Genomic DNA, 17,356 nt, shown 5'->3' with positions numbered 1-17,356 from the left:
GAGAATCAGTAAAAACACGTTTTAATTATCAGCCTGATTGCTTATAAACAAGGCGGTGAAAAATTAACTTCTTTAAACAGAGAGCAAGAAAAGGAGGGAGATTTTAAAATAAAATCCTGGGGCAGAACCCAACCCACAAACCTGAGAAGACTCAGTTCAGGGAGGAAAAGCTGACCAAGCCCTCTGTTTTTGCATTCACACCACATTTCAAGTGAGTGGCAAGCATCCCAGCCACTGCCCACTCCTCTCCCAGTCCAGCTGGCAGGAACACAGCCTGGCATCGCAAGCTGCATGCCAAAGGCACATAAGTAAGTTCTTTATTATGTCCCTTCTCCCCTGCCTTCACCCTCTTCACTCTCAGCCAATCCTGGGACTCTGGGCTCAATCCACCCTCTCCCACCCCAGTCCCTTTAGACAGGAGGAGATAACAGTACGTAAAGGGGACAACACCTCACCTTGGCCGTCCTGTCCCTGGAGCCACTCACAATGATACCCCCTTTGCAGTCCACACAGTTCACCTCCTGCTCATGAGCCGAGTACTTGACAGTGAAGGTGCTGTGGAGTTTATGAACACCAATCTTCCCATCTCTACGAGAGAACAAGGAGCCCAGCCCAGGGGTTAATTACTCCCTCTGCAGCAGGAGTACCAGGCCACTGAAGAAGCCCAAGTGTCCAGTGATGTCCAGATGAGTCAAGCACAAAGCAGGCTGGCCCACAAGGTGCTGAGTGTTAGGTAGCTTCATCTCTTCAGCACACTTGGGGCTAAAGAGAGCTGAGAGAGAAAATAAACCTCCCCTTGGAGAGGAGCAAACCTGCTCTGCCTTGTATTAAAGGCTCTAGCTCCTGTTTTCTTCTCTGGCTAGTCCTATTAACAGCTTTTGGTAAATCTCTGCTTTAAGTGGTTTTTGGCTTTGGGTTTTTTTTTTTAAGCCTACCTTTTCAAAAGTTTACTTCCCTGTCACTTTGTGGTTGAGCCAGAAAAGTCAGAGGCAGACCCAGTCCCTATGGAATACTGGGGAAGACCCAGCACTTACCCTCCTGCACTGATGATATGCGAATTTGCCAGCACAAAGTGACAAACATCCTCATCATGCCCAGCGAAGACTCTGAAGGGCTGACGGTTCAAGCTGGCACCGTCTGGGCGGAACTGGTAGGCCAGGATGAAATTAGCCTGAGATATGTATAGAGAAGCATCCTCAAGCTGCATCCACGGCATCTGACTGCAGAGAGGAACAATAAATAAATAAATAAATAAATAAATAAATAAATAAATACAGCTGCCAGCACTTCTCATAGATAAGCAGGACCTAAAAAATTCAGTTGAAGGATATAGAAAAATGAAAAGGAAATTCCAGTCAGGTAAAATGACCTCTGCAACTGGAAGTCCAACTGGTAAGTTTCAAGGTTCCATGACTCTAACATATACTCCTTGCTCAATAGATCAGTTAAGGTGTGATAGAGAAAAGTAAGTTTTAGGAAACCCCATTCCCTTGTTACTGGAGCAAAGGAACATTTATAAGTGAAAAGAATCAGCCATTTAGGAGAGTAGGCAAACCTGCTCAAGAGAAGCCATGATCCTCCCAGGGGTATCACCACCATTTCTGTAGTGGAGGGCATATGTGTTGATAAAAAATAGCTCTCAAACAGTGTGCTGCAGTTCAGGGGCTACAAAGAACTCAGCTCTCATAGAACTTATAAGAGACATCTAGAGAAGGTTTTAGATATCAAGAACAGTCTTCAGAACAAAAAACTCATAAAAGATATCTGGAGCAGGTTCTAGATCTCCAGAACAAAAAAAGCTTAAAAGCCACCAGCCAATCCCATGACGTAGAACTAAAGTCTTAAGACAAAAGACTTTGCTGCGAATAGTGGCATACACCTGTAACTCCTGCACTCTCCTGAGTACTGGAGAAGGAGGAACAGGAGTTCAAGGTCACTTTTAGATGCATATGTATTTAGGTCAAGGCCAGTATAGGTTATATTATAGGCTATCTCAGAAAACAAGGAGTGTGTGAAAAACAGAGAGAAGACAACAGGGGAGAGGGAAGAGAAGAAGAAAAAGAAAAGGGCACCCTACCAGACAACTGGGTTCTCTGGTAGGGACTAAGCCCCTTCCCCGAGATAGACATCCCACCTGTGCCTATCCTACAGTCCTGGAGCTACCAGGTCTCAAGAAATCAAAGGGAAAGCTGACTCATCCCCATGGACAGACACCATCTTCCCACTGCCAAGCCTGTCTGAGCAAACTGGGCTGTGTTTCAACTCCTCAAAACTTGCCAGGCCATTAAATGCAGCTTGGACTTTGTAGTAACTGAGTTTTTTACAAGTTTTTTTGTAGTAACTGCGGTTTTTACAAGTGTGTGCATATATTGCATAGAACATGTGTAAGGCATATGTATGTCTGCACTCTTATTCACTATTTACATTCCTCCTCAACATCTTTTTCACCACTAGGTTGCACATCCAAATGGGCAGCAGAGGGGCTGGAATTCATGTACTTACAACCATGTGGTAAACAGACATTTACCTAGGACAAGAAACCAGGTTCATGCCAGGTGAGCAGTGAAGAATCCTGGGCAACCTGGTAACTGTTCTGTGTTTATTTGCCAGACTGCCTTAAATTAATGCCCTAAACGACAACACCAGGAGCAAAAACTTGATAGAGGAATTACCCTTTGATGTTAAAAGGCACAAATGACAGGGTATGATGGCACTGTAATCCAAGCTCTAAGGAGACTGAACACAAGAATGGCAAGTTTGAGGTAAACCTGGGCTACAAAGGAGATCCTACTTTCTAAGAAAACCCAACCAGGTAAAAATGGAAATCAAAAAGTAAAGCTTTTCATCATAAAAATCCATCTTTCTCTTTCATACCTTCTTTATCATAAAACCACCACATAATTCACAGAAACAGATATCAGTCAAACCAGTAGAAACAGCACGAGTAAACCAAGGGTCATTGTGGTGGTCTAAATAACAATGGTCCCCCATAGGCTCATACATTAGAATGTTTAGTCACCAGGGAGTGCAACTGTTTGAAAAGGATTAGAAAGACTAGGAGGTGTGGCCTTGTTGGAGTAGGTGTGATCTTGCTGGAAGAAATGTGTCACTGAGAATGAGCTTTGAGGTTTCAAAAGTCCAGCTCTGTCCCTCTCATTCTCTCTCTGTCTCTCTCTCCCTCTCTCTCTCCTACTGCCTATGGATCAGCATGTAAAGCTCTCAGCTACTGATCCAGTGCCATACCTATCTGCTTCCTACCATGATGATCATGTACTAACCCTCTAAAAGTGTAAGCCAGCCCCCAATTAAATACTCCCTTTTACAAGAATTGCCTTAGTCATGGTGTCTCTTCACAGCGAAAGAAGAGTCACTAAGGCACTCACCAAAGGCAGAAGTGCACCTATCAGTGTTCAGCACAGGAACGGATCAGTCAGAATGAAGTCACAAAGCTCCAAATCCACTGAGATTAACCAACAAGAAGCACTTTTTGGACAAGGTGCCAAATAATAATTATGAAGGGTTTTGATATTGATGAGGCATAAGTGTGCTATAATAATCATCAAAATTGTATGGCACGGGCTGAGGCTAGCCCAGGGAGGGAAGTGCTCACTGTACAAGCATGAGGACTGGTGGCACAGGCTGAGGCTAGCCCAGGGAGGGAAGTGCTCACTGTACAAGCATGAGGACTGGTGGCACAGGCTGAGGCTAGCCCAGGGAGGGAAGTGCTCACTGTACAAGCACGAGGACTGGTGGCACAGGCTGAGGCTAGCTCAGGGAGGAAAGTGTTCACTATGAAAGCACAGGACTGATTTCAAACTCCCTGCACCTGTGTAAAGCGCTGACTATACAAGTGCCTGTAACCACAGCGCTTTGGGGTGAGGAGACAAGAGGACCACTGAGACCTCATGGCTACCAGCCTTGTTCCAGATTCAGAGCCCTGTGGCAAGGGAATATGATGGGGAGTGACAGAGCAGGTCACCCGAAGCCCTCTCTTGGCCTCCAAGCACTGTTCTGCATACCCACACATGTGAGCAGACACCACACATACACACTGGCACTTTTCCTAAGTCCTACTTCACATATTTTTAATTTTCCATTTTGCCTTTTAAAAAATTACATTATTTTCTTTACTTTGTATGTGTACAACAGCATACACATGTATGCACAGCATGTATGTGGAACTCAGAAGCTAAATTTCGAGAGTCGATTCTCTCTGTGTAGATCTCAGGTTGCCAGGGTTTCCTTCTGAGCATCTTCCATAAATAGATCTAGAGGTGTAGCTCAGTTGTGAAGCACCTGCTAAACATGGGCTAGGCCCTAGTTTTGAACCCAGCATCATGACCACCAGCCCCCCACCCCCCAAAAAAATGATGAAGAAGAGTTTAACAGAATCCAAGAGGAGAGTTAACTCCCTCATTTAAAAATCACAACTGTGCCAGGCAGTAGAGGTGCATGCCTTTAATCCTAGCACTCGGGAGGCAGAGGCAAGCAGATCTCTGTGAGTTCGAGGACAGCCTGGTCTATAAAGTAAGTTCCAGGACAGCTAGGACTGTTACACAGAGAAACCCAGCCTCAAAAAACAAAAACTAAAACAAAACAAAACAAACAAAACAACTGTAACTGGGCAAGCATAGCTTGTAATTCCAGCACTCGGGAGGCAGGCAGATCTCTGAGTTCAAGGCCAGCCAAGAACAGCTGGGGCTACACAGAGAAACTCTGTGTGTGGGGGTGGGAGAAACAAGAGAAGAAATGAAGGAAGAAAGGGAAGGAGGGAGGAAGGGAAGGAAGAAGGAAGAGAGGAAGGGAAGAAAGGAGGGAGGGAGAGAGAGAGAAAGAAAGAAAGAAAGAAAAAAAGGGGAAAAAATTGAGATAGGATCTCCCTAAGTTACTCAGGCTGGCTCTTTGACTCAGACAAGCTTTGAAATCGAGATCCTCCTACCTTGTACCCTCCAACACCCAGAGTACATTCTTAAAATCTTTCTTTGAACTGTTAGCAAGTCGTCCTTCTGCTGGGTTCTTCCTGCTGTCTGAAGAATCACTAGTAGTCACCCTAGTAGAGACAGCTCCTGCAATCTAGTCTTAGAGTTTCCGTTATGTTCTTCTGTCTTGGGAAGCCTTAAAAGAATCAAGGAGGCTAAAAGATGGCTTAGAGGTTAATAGTGTTTACTGCTCCTTCAAAGGATCCAGGTTCGAGTCCCAGCATCCATATGGTAGCCACAATCGTCAGTAATTCCAGTTCCCAGGGATCTGAAGCCCTTTGGGAACTTCCTCAAGCATCAGGCATACACATGGTGCACTGACATACAAGCAGACAGTATAATTCAATGCTTTTAATCCAAGAACTTGGAAGGTAGAAGCAGGCAGATCTCTGTGAGTTTAAGATAGCCCAGCCTACATAGTAAATTCAAGACAGTCAGAGCTACACACTGAGACACATCTCAAAACAAAACAAAAATGAAGACAAAAAGTGAAAAAGCGTGCGGGGGTGGGGAGTGACATAGCCTTTAATGTCAGTGCTTGAGAGGCAGAAGAAGGTGAATCTCAGAGTTCAAGGCCAGTCTAGTCTACAGAGTGAGCAAGGGTTACAGAGAAACCTGATCTCAAAAAACAAAAAACAAACTAGCAAAAAATTTATACAATGAAATAAAAACAAATAAATTTTTTTAAAAAAATCCAGAAGCTACTTGCCTACATCTCCACTTCAGCAGAATCCTCTCTCGGCAGCGGCCCAGTCTCCAGTTCTGAGACACCTTCACTCGGTCCTTTACTGGAACACTGGCCATCCTAGGTCCAAATAGAACAACAAACCCAGTCACTAAAACTCACTGCCAATAAGAGAAAAGTCGATGACTCAATGAGTCAGGACTTGGGAACATTCAGAACAGAACCAAACATAGGTTACGGGATGCTGGGATCAGAAGTAGGAACTCCTATCTCCACCCTTGCTGGTCAAGAAGTCAAGCAGATGTCTATCCCGAAACCACTACACGTGCCTATAGTGTTGTCAGAACAATCCAGTGAAAAACATGCAAAACAGCGCCAGAACCAATGAGACAGTTCTGCGGGTAAAAAGCACTTGCCACAAAAGCCTTATGAGATGAGCTCAACCCCTGTGGTAGAAAAAGAGAACTGACCTCCACACATCATGCATGCACTAGCCACATCCATACTGTGAGAACACACACGCTAAAACAGCACATGAGCCTGACACGCTGCCTACTGCACTAAGAGGGTGACATAATAGTAAATCTTTTTTTTTTAATTTTCAAGTACAGAAAATCCTGGATATCCATAATGAAAAAGATGAACCTTGCCTGACTCTTACCTCACGCCAAATAGGAAAGGCTTATATATAATAAACCCAAATACAAAATCTAAAATGTAAAGCTATTAGAATAAACTAAATAAACCAATTGGGAAAATGGCACATCTGTCTGGGGAGAGGGGGGCAAAGTTTTCTTAGGACACAGAAAGCAAAAACATAAAAGAAAAAAGCTAATAAATTAGACTTTATCAAAATTAAAAAGTACGTCATCAAAATAAACATAGCAAGCCAGAGTGTAGGAAAGATATTCACCACACACACACACACACACACACACACACACACACACATATATATCTGACAAAGGACTTGTACTCAAATGAAGAAATATTTCTCTCTCCATGCTTCAGCCAGCCTTCACTCAGTGTGCCCCAGCCCCAAGTGCTGGGATGACAGGCATGTACCGCCATTCTTAGCCTCTAAGTTCACATTTTTAAAGACCAATAAGGAAGTTTTTTAACTGATGATGGGAAAGAATAAGATGGAGCAGCATTGTAGCAAAAGTCCAGCAGGGGTTATTTTATATCTTTTATGAGTGGTTTTGCCTGCATGCATATATATGTACCATGTTCATATCTGGTGCCTGGAAAGACCGAAGGGAACATGAGATGCCCTGAAACTGGAGTTGTAGACAGCTGTAAGCCACCAAGTGCATGCTGGGGACCAAACCCAGGTCCTCAAGTGCTCTTAATAACTGAACCATCTCTCTGCCCACTCCCAACTTAAAAAGAAAAAAGAGATTATAAAGATAATACTGAATTAAAGCAATTTACACATACTGTAGTTCAATGCCATGAACTTAGAAAAGGGATAACTAGTCTAAAAGGAATAAAAACTCCTGATGATGACTAACCAACAAGGCGGGATTGGGATCCATCTGAAAAGGCTTGTGGAAACTTCCTGAGGTTTTCTGTCCTATATCTAAACCTTGAAGGGCTTTGGGGGTACCTATCAAAAAACGCATCAGTTGGGTCAGACGTGGTGCTATAGGCCCATCACCCTAGTGCACAGGAAACTGAAAAAGTGATCATGAGTTCAAGGTCACCTGGTCTGCATGGCAGCTCCCAGGCCAGTCTAAAGCAAGACACTGTCTTAAAACAAAAGTGGGGCCAGCAAGAAGGCTCAGAAAGTAAAGGCCCTTGCCACCAACTCTGAACCTGAGTTCCTTCCCCAGGCCCCACATGGTGGAAGGAGAGAGTGACTCCCACAATTTGTCTCTGACATCCACGTGTGACACACACACAAATATAATAAAAAAAATTAAGATAACAACAAAACTCACCACCAAAAATTTTCAAATGATCAAGTTTAAATTTAAGCAATTCACTCAAATATAATCTAAATCCACTGTGTAGATATACATTTTTCTTTAAGAAAACACATAAACTGCTAGGTGGTGGTGGCATATACCTTTGATCCCAGCACTCGGGAGGCTGAGGCAGGCTGATCTCTGTGATTTTGACCAGCCTGGTTTACAAAGCAAGTTCCAGGTCATCCAGGTGTCCCTCCACTCCCCCTCCCTCTCCCCCTCCAGTCCAAAGAGCAGTCAGGGTTCCCTACCCTGTGGGAAGTCCAAGGTTTACAAAGCAAGTTCCAGGTTACACAGAGAAACCCTGTCTTAAAAAACAAAATAACAAACAAAAAACATAATACAATCAATGATTTGCATGCATGCTCAAGTATGGAGTGTATTAGCATCTGTAACTTACTTTGAAAAGCAGGATTAAGCAAATTATGAGCACTAGATGGTGAGGATATGGATTGTCATTGTACAATTATTTTCCATGTTTTACACTTTTCATAAAAAAAATGTTGACTGAGTAATAGATGTTTGAATGAAGAGGGTAAGAGCAGTAAAAGACAGGGTACATACCATCAGGAAGAATGGCATAGTTTGGGATGTGAAGACAGGGAAGAGTTCAAAGGCCTTCCGAGTACATCTTTAGGCAGAATTTTGAAATCATGGACAAGAATGTGAAAGTTCCATTTTGAATACCTGCCTATCTCTGTCTCTGTGGCTTCGTACACTTGACCACACAAGGTACACTAGGTGCACTGCTGGGACACACAGTGATAAACACTAGATCTACTAGAAATTCACTGACACACACACACACACACATTTCTCTCTGTCTCTACTTACACCTTCATATATACCACTCATCATTAAAAGCCAGCAGACAAAAGTTTTGATTTCAAGAGTCTAATGGACACACATTTGAAAAGATGGCTTGGGCAGGCATAAAGATATCTAATTCATTTCAAGCTCTGGTCTTACTTATTTGCATAAATTAATTATTTTGATCTGTAAAGTCATGAATATATAGGACTGAATTTTAAAAACAGAGATATGCCAGGCAGTGGCGGTGCACGCCTTTAATCCCAGCACTTGGGAGGCTGAGGCAGACGGATCTCTGTGAGTTCAAGACCAGCCTGGTCTACAAGAGCTAGTTCCAGGACAGGCTCCAAAACTACAGAGAAACCCTGTCTCGAAAAAAACAAGACAAAACAAAACAAAAAAACAAACAAAGCAGAGATACATAGATGGAAGGTGAACAGTATGAAAATAAGTCCTCCTAATCCTCATCAAGATTCCCTTCTTCCATTTGCCTTTCACTCAGCTTAATTTCTTAATTAACCATGAGATATTTGTGATTTTATATATTTCCCAATTCTTTTTTTTCAAGTTTTTATTATTATTATTATTAAAAATTTTCACCTACTTCCCTCCCTCTCCTTCCATTCCCCCTCCCCCTCCCTCTCCAGCCCAAAGAGCAGTCAGGGTTCCCTACCCTGTGGGAAGTCCAAGGTTCCCCCCCACACACCCCGCAATCCAGTTCTAGGAAGGTGAACATCCAAATAGACTAGGTTCTCCCAAAGACAGTACCCAATTCTTTTACAATGTAATATTTACTAAAAAGGATAGGCACTTAGAGGCAGTGTGGTCTGATGCAAGGAGGGGGTAGCTCAGCAGTAGACTACATGTGCATTTGTAAGACTCTGGATTCAATCCTTAATACAAATAAAAAAATAAAAATAAAAGATGTTGTTGACAAAACTGAGTATGTACAGATAAAGAAAAAAAGAACTGACTGACATGGCCAATTCACACTACAATATAGTAAACCGAAAAAAAAAAAAGGAAATTGAGGTAGACATGACAACATAAACTTGTAACCTTAACACTCAAAGGGATGAGGCAGGAGGATTTATTGTGAGTTCAAAGCTAGCCTGGATCACATAGTGAGTTCCAGGTCAGTCTCACCTATAAGCAAGATCTTGTCTCATCCCATCTCAAAAAAAGTCAAAAACAAAACAAAAAAGGGTAAATTTAAGATAATTCAGGTAAAAGAAAATGAAATATATACACTCCAAAGAAAAGTAGAAACAAAATATATGAATTATTAAGTTTGTAAGTTGATTCTATTGATTTTGAAATGCTAACAGAGGTGGAAAAAAGAAATTCAAAGGTAAACAAAAGCCAGGGGAATGAACACTGTAAATACAAATTCCATCTCTTTTAGGGGACTGATACAAATCTATCAAAACAACACCCGTCTCTAGTACCTAGCCATCCATGTCCAATAGAGCCTACGAACAGTCACGTGGGATTCACACAAAGAAACACTGAAAAAACATTTCTGAGTACTAGTTTACAGAACTGTACCTTCAAACAGTTATTAAATTCCGCCTCACTTTTACTAAGTGGGAAAGCCTGACAAGGCTTTGACTTCATAAACACCGGGTTTGGTTACGCATTGCTGGTACTGGGTTCTGATCTCAAATTTCCACTATGAGCACTGTATTACAAACAAATAACTCAAATGAAAACTACACTTTACAATGTATGAGCTGGAAACCGCCCAGATGTTTGCCTGTGGGAGGGACGAGCACACTAAGGCAATGGGATAGACATGGACAGCACTGGAAAGGACAGTGTGAGGACCACAACCATGGAGACAGCTGTTGCACAGTAAACAACAGTAAGTGTAAGACTAAGTAAAAATTACCATGGAAGCCTAAGCTTTATGGATAACAGAAAGAAGATGTATATTAAGAGTGCCTTAGGGGGGCTGGAGAGATGGCTCAGTGGTTAAGAGCATTGCCTGCTCTTCCAAAGGTCTTGAGTTCAATTCCCAGCAACCATATGGTGGCTCACAACCATCTGTAATGAGATCTGGTGCCCTCTCTGGCCTGCAGGCACACATGTAGGCAGATATTGTATGCATAATAAATGAATAAATATTTTAAAAAAAGAGTGCCTTAGGATACGAACAAGTTTGTTTTGTTTTGGTTTTTCTTTTGTTGGGGGATTATTTCAAGACAGGGTTTCTCTGTAGCTTTGGAGCCTGTCCTGGAACTCCCTTTGTAGACGAGGCTGGCCTTGAACTCACAGAGACCCACCTGCCTCCCAGTGCTGGGATTAAAGTGCCCACCACACCCAACAGTGAACAAGTTTTTTGATACAGCACATAGTTAGTAATGTGTCTTCCTTACCTTTAACTAAACAGGTTAAATAAAGTTCTGCAGGCCCAGAAAGCAGACTCAGAGAACTGGAATCGCCAGAGTGTGGACTATATAACTCCAGGTAACTCTCTGCCTCTGTCTACATCTATGAAATGGGGGTAATATTCCACAAAGGGCCAGAGATGGCTCAAGTAAAAGTGCCTGCCACACAAGCCTGACGGCCCGAGTTTGATCCTCAGCACCCACAACAGAAGGAGAGCACCAACACCAAAAGTCCTCTGACCTTCACAAGTGCACAGCGGCACATGCTTCAGGATTTACACACGTATCACATACATATACACATAACCTAACAATAATAAAACAACTTAAATATAATTTACACAAGTCTGATATTTTAAGGATGACACCTAAAACTAATTTCTAAAGTAATCATATATCATCACAGAAATATATTGCAAACACAAATATATCTACTAGCTAATCCCGGGTATCAGGGATGTCGCCACTATATCTAAAATTATAATTATTTTTCTCCTAATCAATTTAGTTATAACTTTTAAAAGTTATTCCTGTAATACAAACATTTTATCTTTTAGGCTGAAGGCTGTTAGGTGGGCATGGATCTTTTACTGGATTTTCCTACCAGGTGGATGTGGTCCCTAGTTTCATATCACTAGAAAGCAGCCTGTACCACAGGGAGAGAACTGAGAACAGGAAAAGCACTGACCCAGAACTGAAAAAGCACACACTGTTATGCCAACACTTCCCTGCAGGTGCCCCTCCCTCCGTACGCCAGAGACTGGGAAGACAGTGGGTAGTTACACCTCTCCTCCTAAACTAGGTCTAAGTTAACAAGCTAAAGATGTCATATTCTCGATCCCAGAGGAAGATGTGGAGAGGGAAGGAATCCACACAGTTCCTGAGTTAGGATAAGGGTATTTCTCTCATCTCCCTGGTCACTTAACAGTAACTTGGTGACTGACACTTTCCTAAGGAGTCTGAGACTTCCTTGAGGAGTCTCAGCAAGTAGAACCTTCCAAAGTTGAACTTTAGAAAACTGCAGCTAAACAGGAGAGGATGCAGGAATCTTCTTTTAAAGTCAACACCATAACCAAACACTCAGCTGTGGTTCCTCAAATCAGCTTCAGTTTTTCAAAGAGCAGGCCATGTACGTGGCTTGACTTGAAAAAATTAACTTTGTTACAAAATGACTTAACGGCTTTCCCATCTCCCTTTACAAATCCTGTGAGAATACCCTAGATGGTAGCCACATTGTATCTAAACTTTTATTGGCCTCAATGCCTGAAAAATCAGCCTCGCTCCAAGTTTTCCTCTGATGCCTGTTACCATCCGCTCAAAGAGAGGGCAGAACCAGGCAGAAGGACAGTGCCACTGAGGACAGAGGCTGGTGTGCCTTGGAAACCAATAAAGGCCTCGCCCTCACCCTTGAAATGGCCACAGGATAACCATTTCCCCAGATACTGATATAAAGTGAGGGTGCCCCCCTCAAAGAACACGATTAGTGCCCTATAAATAAATCTCCCCAAGACTGTTAATGCAAGGAAAATTCTCTAACTTGGCCCAGGGGCCTGGCTGAACCTGCCATTTTCGCTCATCTCTCCCCTTGTTTCCTTTCCCTTCCATCTCAGCTTTCAGGCACTTAGTCACCATTAGAGTCTGACTGCATTCCTGGGTGCATGAACTATTTTAAACAAAAACAATACAACATGCACCCACGTAAGCTACCTGGCCCCTTAAAACCTTACCAAGTGAGTCCAGAAAGGCAGAAATGATCCAGGACATCATCTAGAAAGACCTTTCAATTCCCCTCTCCAATCTCACACCCCCAAATCAAAGGCAAATAAACAAACCTGCTCTGAAGAACAAAGGCTGGAGAGAGGGGTGTGTGTGTGCATGTGCGTACGTGCGTGTGTGTCTGTATGTATGAGTGTGCATATCTCCAGGATCAGAAAACTCACAGAACATTAATCCCCAACCCATCTTGCACTGCCTACTGAAATGACAGGCAAGACTGCTTGCCCTTTGGAACTTAGGAAGAAGGGACAAGTGTACAACGAGGCCACCATGGGCCCTGAGCCAGTAAGAGAGGCACAGCATATGTAAAATGGAATCTGAAGGCTTGTGTTCTTCTTTTCTTTGACTTCTCCCTCTCCGGAGAGCAGACCTTCCCAGAATGTCCATGCCCACCAGTTCTACCCATTCTGAGAGCCAAGCAGTTCAGCGAGAAACTTGTGATCTTCCTCTGGACTTGCACCTGACAGCATGTGGCCATAATTAAGGTTCTGAAAAGCTCAATGAAATGTTTTTAAATCGTGTTAAATTTACTTCACCTAGAATCTAGGGTCACCTTGATAAGACTTCACACAGGATGGCATGGCGCTGACAAGAACGCCCCATATCTTCCTCTAGAGGCTCCCTAATGCCAACCCCCTCATCCATCTCAGACCCGTGCTCCACGCTATGCGCCTGCAGCAAGCTGCTCTTCCACACTTAACCCTGTACCTGTGCCTGACACCACCTGTGCAACCCACTGTGCAAATCAATGTGGGAGCCATGAAAAATTTCGAATCAGTAAAAGGTTTCTAAATGTGAAAAAATTAATCCAAAACCAAATGCATAATGAGTCAGAAGTAGTTCTGACAGTTCATCCGTGCTACACTGACTTCACCGCCGCCCTGGTCTCTGGACTGCACATCCCTGCATGCCACCCACTGCTGCTGAAGCCTCTTGGCTCAAACGAAAGACTACTAGATGTTATGAATTGCAGTATTTTTGCTGTACACACAAAGTTTTCTGCTCTTACAGAAACATAATAGTTTAATTGTGGAAAATAAAAACAAAATCTTTTTGTCCCACCATTCCTCAGTATCTAAGTGTCTTTGGATTGCACTGTTAGAATGCTGAACTTTGAAGTCTGCTATCTGAGGTGCCGACTTTGTGTGTGTGTGTGTGTGTGTGTGTGTGTGTGGTTTTTCAAGACACGGTTTTTCTGTGTAGCTTTGGTTGTCCTGGAACTCATTATGTGTAGACCAGGTTGGCCTCAAACTCAGAGATCTGCCTACTTCTACCTCCTGAATGCTGGGATTAAAGGCATGCACCATGACTGCCTGGCAAGTTTCATGTAAAAAAAAAAAATTATTAAACTGGCCTAGGGAGATGATAGCTCAGTTGGCAAAGTTCTTGACACAAGCATGAGGATCCAAGTTTGGATCCCCAGGCCCACATAAAAGGGTGTAGTGTTAGATATCCACAATGCCAGCCCAAGAGTGAGGGATGGCTCAGCAAGGAGATTACCTGCTGTGCAAGCTCAAGAACCCACATAAAACCCTGGCACTGGCTAGGCAGAGACAAGTGGATCCCAAGGGCTCAAGGACAGCCAGTCCAGCCCCACCAGTAGGTTCAATGAAAGACCCTCTCACAAAAACAAGGGGAAGAGGGATAAGACACCCAGTGTCAACCTCCGGCCTCCATATGCACACACAAGTATTCCCACACACTCACATACATATCCACATACACACAAAAAGTGCACTTACATGCATGTATAGACATTTATCCACATGAATACACATTCAATCATTAGGTGAACTTTAGCTTGGGATTATGGTAGAATTTCTAACAATTTCTAAAATGGTCCTAACCATCCTTTTGCCATTTTGTATTAGAAACTGATGCAGAAGAGGGGTCTCTGCATGACACTCAGATACCAGAGCATCAGTCAGCCTGAAAAACACTAAGACACTGGACATGCCGCAGCATCAAATACTCAGCCACCACCTGATTCCTTCTGCAAAATCCATCTCATTATATATTTCATCTTTAATAAATGATAAAGTCATACATTACAAAGAATTGTTTCAGAGTACATTTCATTATGACTTAATATCAGTGAACTTTTTATTTGCAAACCTACCTATTTTATAAACTTCTATACCCAGGATTATATATTACCAGGCAAAAGGGAATCATGAGTAGAAAAAAAACCTAAGAAGCTCCACCCTACCTGTATCACCAGCACCAACAGTACCAGCCTATCTCTATCTTTGGCAATGCTTGCTTCTCTTCAAGAGACTAGTCAAATTCATCACCACCCTGCCCACCAGGCTGGGTAGGTAGACCAGGCTAGCCTTGAACTCACAGAGATCCACCTGCTTCTCCTTACACACACACACACACACACACACACACACACAGAGGCTAAAATTGAATTTGTGCACCACATGGGGCCCATCTTGCCTTTTCAGCTCTCACTGGCCTGGGGCTCACTGAGTAGGTCAGTCTGGCTGAGCTCAGAGATTGGTCTGACTCTTCCCCCACAGCCTAAGCGAAGAAAGAAGGAAGGAAAGGAGGAAAGAATTTCTTTTTTAATTTAAAGTTTTCAAAAGTATTTTCTCCCTTTGACAAGTCTCACTCCCAACACTACCTGTAGGTTCAAATGTCCTTCCTGGGGCCAGGGAGACAGCAGCAAGCGAGAGCATTTGTTCTTTTTCTTTTCTTTTTTCTTTTCTTTTCTTTTTTTCTTTCTTTTTTGTTTTTTAAGATAGGGTTTCTGTGTAGCCCTAGCTGGCCCGGAATTCATTTTGTAGACCAGGCTGGCTTCAAGCTCAGAGCTCCACCTGCCTCTGCCTTCTGAGTGTTGGCATGTGTCACCACTGTCGGGACAAGACGACACAGGTTCAGGTCCCAGCACCCACATGGTGACTCACAACTATCCATAACTCTAGTTCCAGGTGATCTGACACCCTCTTCTGCTCTCTGCAGGCACCAGGCATGCACACAGTGCGCATACATATATGCAAGCAAAACATTCCGACACGTAAAGAATAAATCTAAAAAAAATTTTAAGCTCTTCCTAGCAATACATATGTAATATGCACATCTTTAAGAATTCAACATAAGACCTGGCAGTGGTGGCGCACACCTTTAATCCCAGCACTTGGAAGACAGAGGTAGGCAGACCTCTGTGAGTTTGAGGCCAGCTTGGTCTACAGAGTATGTTCCAGGACAATCAGGGCTACACAGAGAAAAAAGAAAAAAATAAATAAAAGAAAGGAAGGAAGGAGGGAGGGATGGAGGGAGGGAAAGAAATAAGAACTCAACGTAAGTATCCAAATTCTAGGCTAAGTCCCAGCCATCCACAGCAATTTCAGGAGCAGTGGGCCTCCCCATCCTTCACTGTGAGCTTCAGGTGCAAACCATGTTAACTCTGTCTCTCCTGTCACTGGCCAGCCTCTGTAACTTGCAAGGCACCTGTCCAGTGTGTGTTCAGCAAATTGTTAACAGATATTAAGCAGGAAAAATGTTTTATGATCAAAATATTTTGGACAATGAAGGATAAAACAAAATTAAACAGTTCCCTCTATGACAACTTCTCAGTGCCTTTAATTTGTCCGTGGGCGCTGCGGTCCCAGAGGGGTGTGGCGCATGGCATTTCCCACCTTCAATTGACTACAGAATGAGTTCTCCACGGCTCCTACAATGCAACTTTCAGAAAGGCTGATCTGCACTTTCTGAGAAGAAACAACAGTAAAAAAGAAGTCGCTATCTGTGTGCATGTATATGGACAAGTCTCCCCTCTGAGTCATGAATTACACACAGGCTGACTTAGTTACACTCTGCTCTCTTGCCTCCTTCTCCCTGGACTCCCCATCTGAAATGTGAGGAATAATTACACCACTCTGCTTCCCAGGGTTACTTTTTATTGTTTTTAATCTTAAAACTGTGTTCCATATTAATCACTCCAAGTACTGAGACTTTAAAACCCCTAGTGTCCCGCTAGCCTGGACAAAGGGATGGAGTGCGTGAACCGTACGCACCACGAGCCAGTTCTCACATCTCCAGTCTCTAGGCTGCTATGATGAAAGCCAAAATGTAGGCAAGATAAGGATGAGCGAACAGCTCTCCCGACAGCACCCTGGGCAGAGGGTCCTGTCTTGAGCACACATCACCCATGTCTGAATCTTCATGCATCTTTTCAGTATAGACTTTCTAAAGGAAATGCAAAGAAATAGGAGGTCAAAGCTAGAACTATGAGAAAGAAAAGGTACTGAAAACTATTTCCTTTTTCTAAAGAAAGGAACTCATTAAGTTTGTGAACAGGGGAAATATACTGTTCCTTTCAGTAAAACTGCTCTCCAGGAAAAATATCTCAACATATTTACTATAAAACAATTTAATTTCCCTGTCCCATCACCTGCCACCCTATCCCCACCCCACCCCCAAACCCCACAGATTGTGGATTTCCTCTCATTCTTGGCAGAGTTACCAGAAGAAACATAATACCCCCTTCGGAGTGCTCCCAACAGCTGCTGGAACAAGAAGGGGGAGTTAGGGATAGCCCTCCAGAGCTGCCTCTAAAAACGACTCTTCCCTTTCCAAACCCAGGGCCAATGAGCATGACTTCTCTTTTTCTGCCCCCTTAAAGCAAAGGGGAGGGCTGGCAAAGTGGCTCAGCGAATAAGGACACTTGCCACCAAACCTGACAACCTAAGTCCAATCCGGTCGAGGGAGAAAAATCAATCTCCAGAGGTTGTCCTCTGA

At 43.3% G+C, this 17,356-nt stretch overlaps 1 protein-coding gene across 4 annotated transcripts in view; it reads right to left on the bottom strand.

Moving 5' to 3' along the window:
* The window catches only part of Fbxw4 (F-box and WD repeat domain containing 4), an 89,539-nt gene that overhangs the window by 64,256 nt on the left and 7,927 nt on the right, over window positions 1–17,356 (bottom strand). For 2 of the 4 annotated variants that reach the window (XM_087907851.1, XM_087907852.1), the window contains exons 2-4: window positions 5,685–5,784; window positions 1,035–1,216; window positions 456–588 (exon numbers count right to left, since the gene is read on the bottom strand). In XM_087907851.1, the coding sequence (XP_087763977.1) occupies window positions 456–588; window positions 1,035–1,216; window positions 5,685–5,784 (415 nt within the window). Of the gene's footprint in view, window positions 1–455; window positions 589–1,034; window positions 1,221–5,684; window positions 5,785–17,356 lie in introns of all 4 variants that reach the window. The other 2 variants (XM_087907854.1, XM_087907853.1) reach the window with 2 other exon arrangements.

This window comes from Myodes glareolus, chromosome 7, assembly GCF_982192425.1.
Source record: "Myodes glareolus chromosome 7, mMyoGla1.1, whole genome shotgun sequence".
Classification (NCBI taxonomy): domain Eukaryota; kingdom Metazoa; phylum Chordata; class Mammalia; order Rodentia; family Cricetidae; genus Myodes; species Myodes glareolus.
Note: the sequence above shows the minus strand (reverse complement) of the source record. Positions and strands in the feature narration are given on the sequence as shown.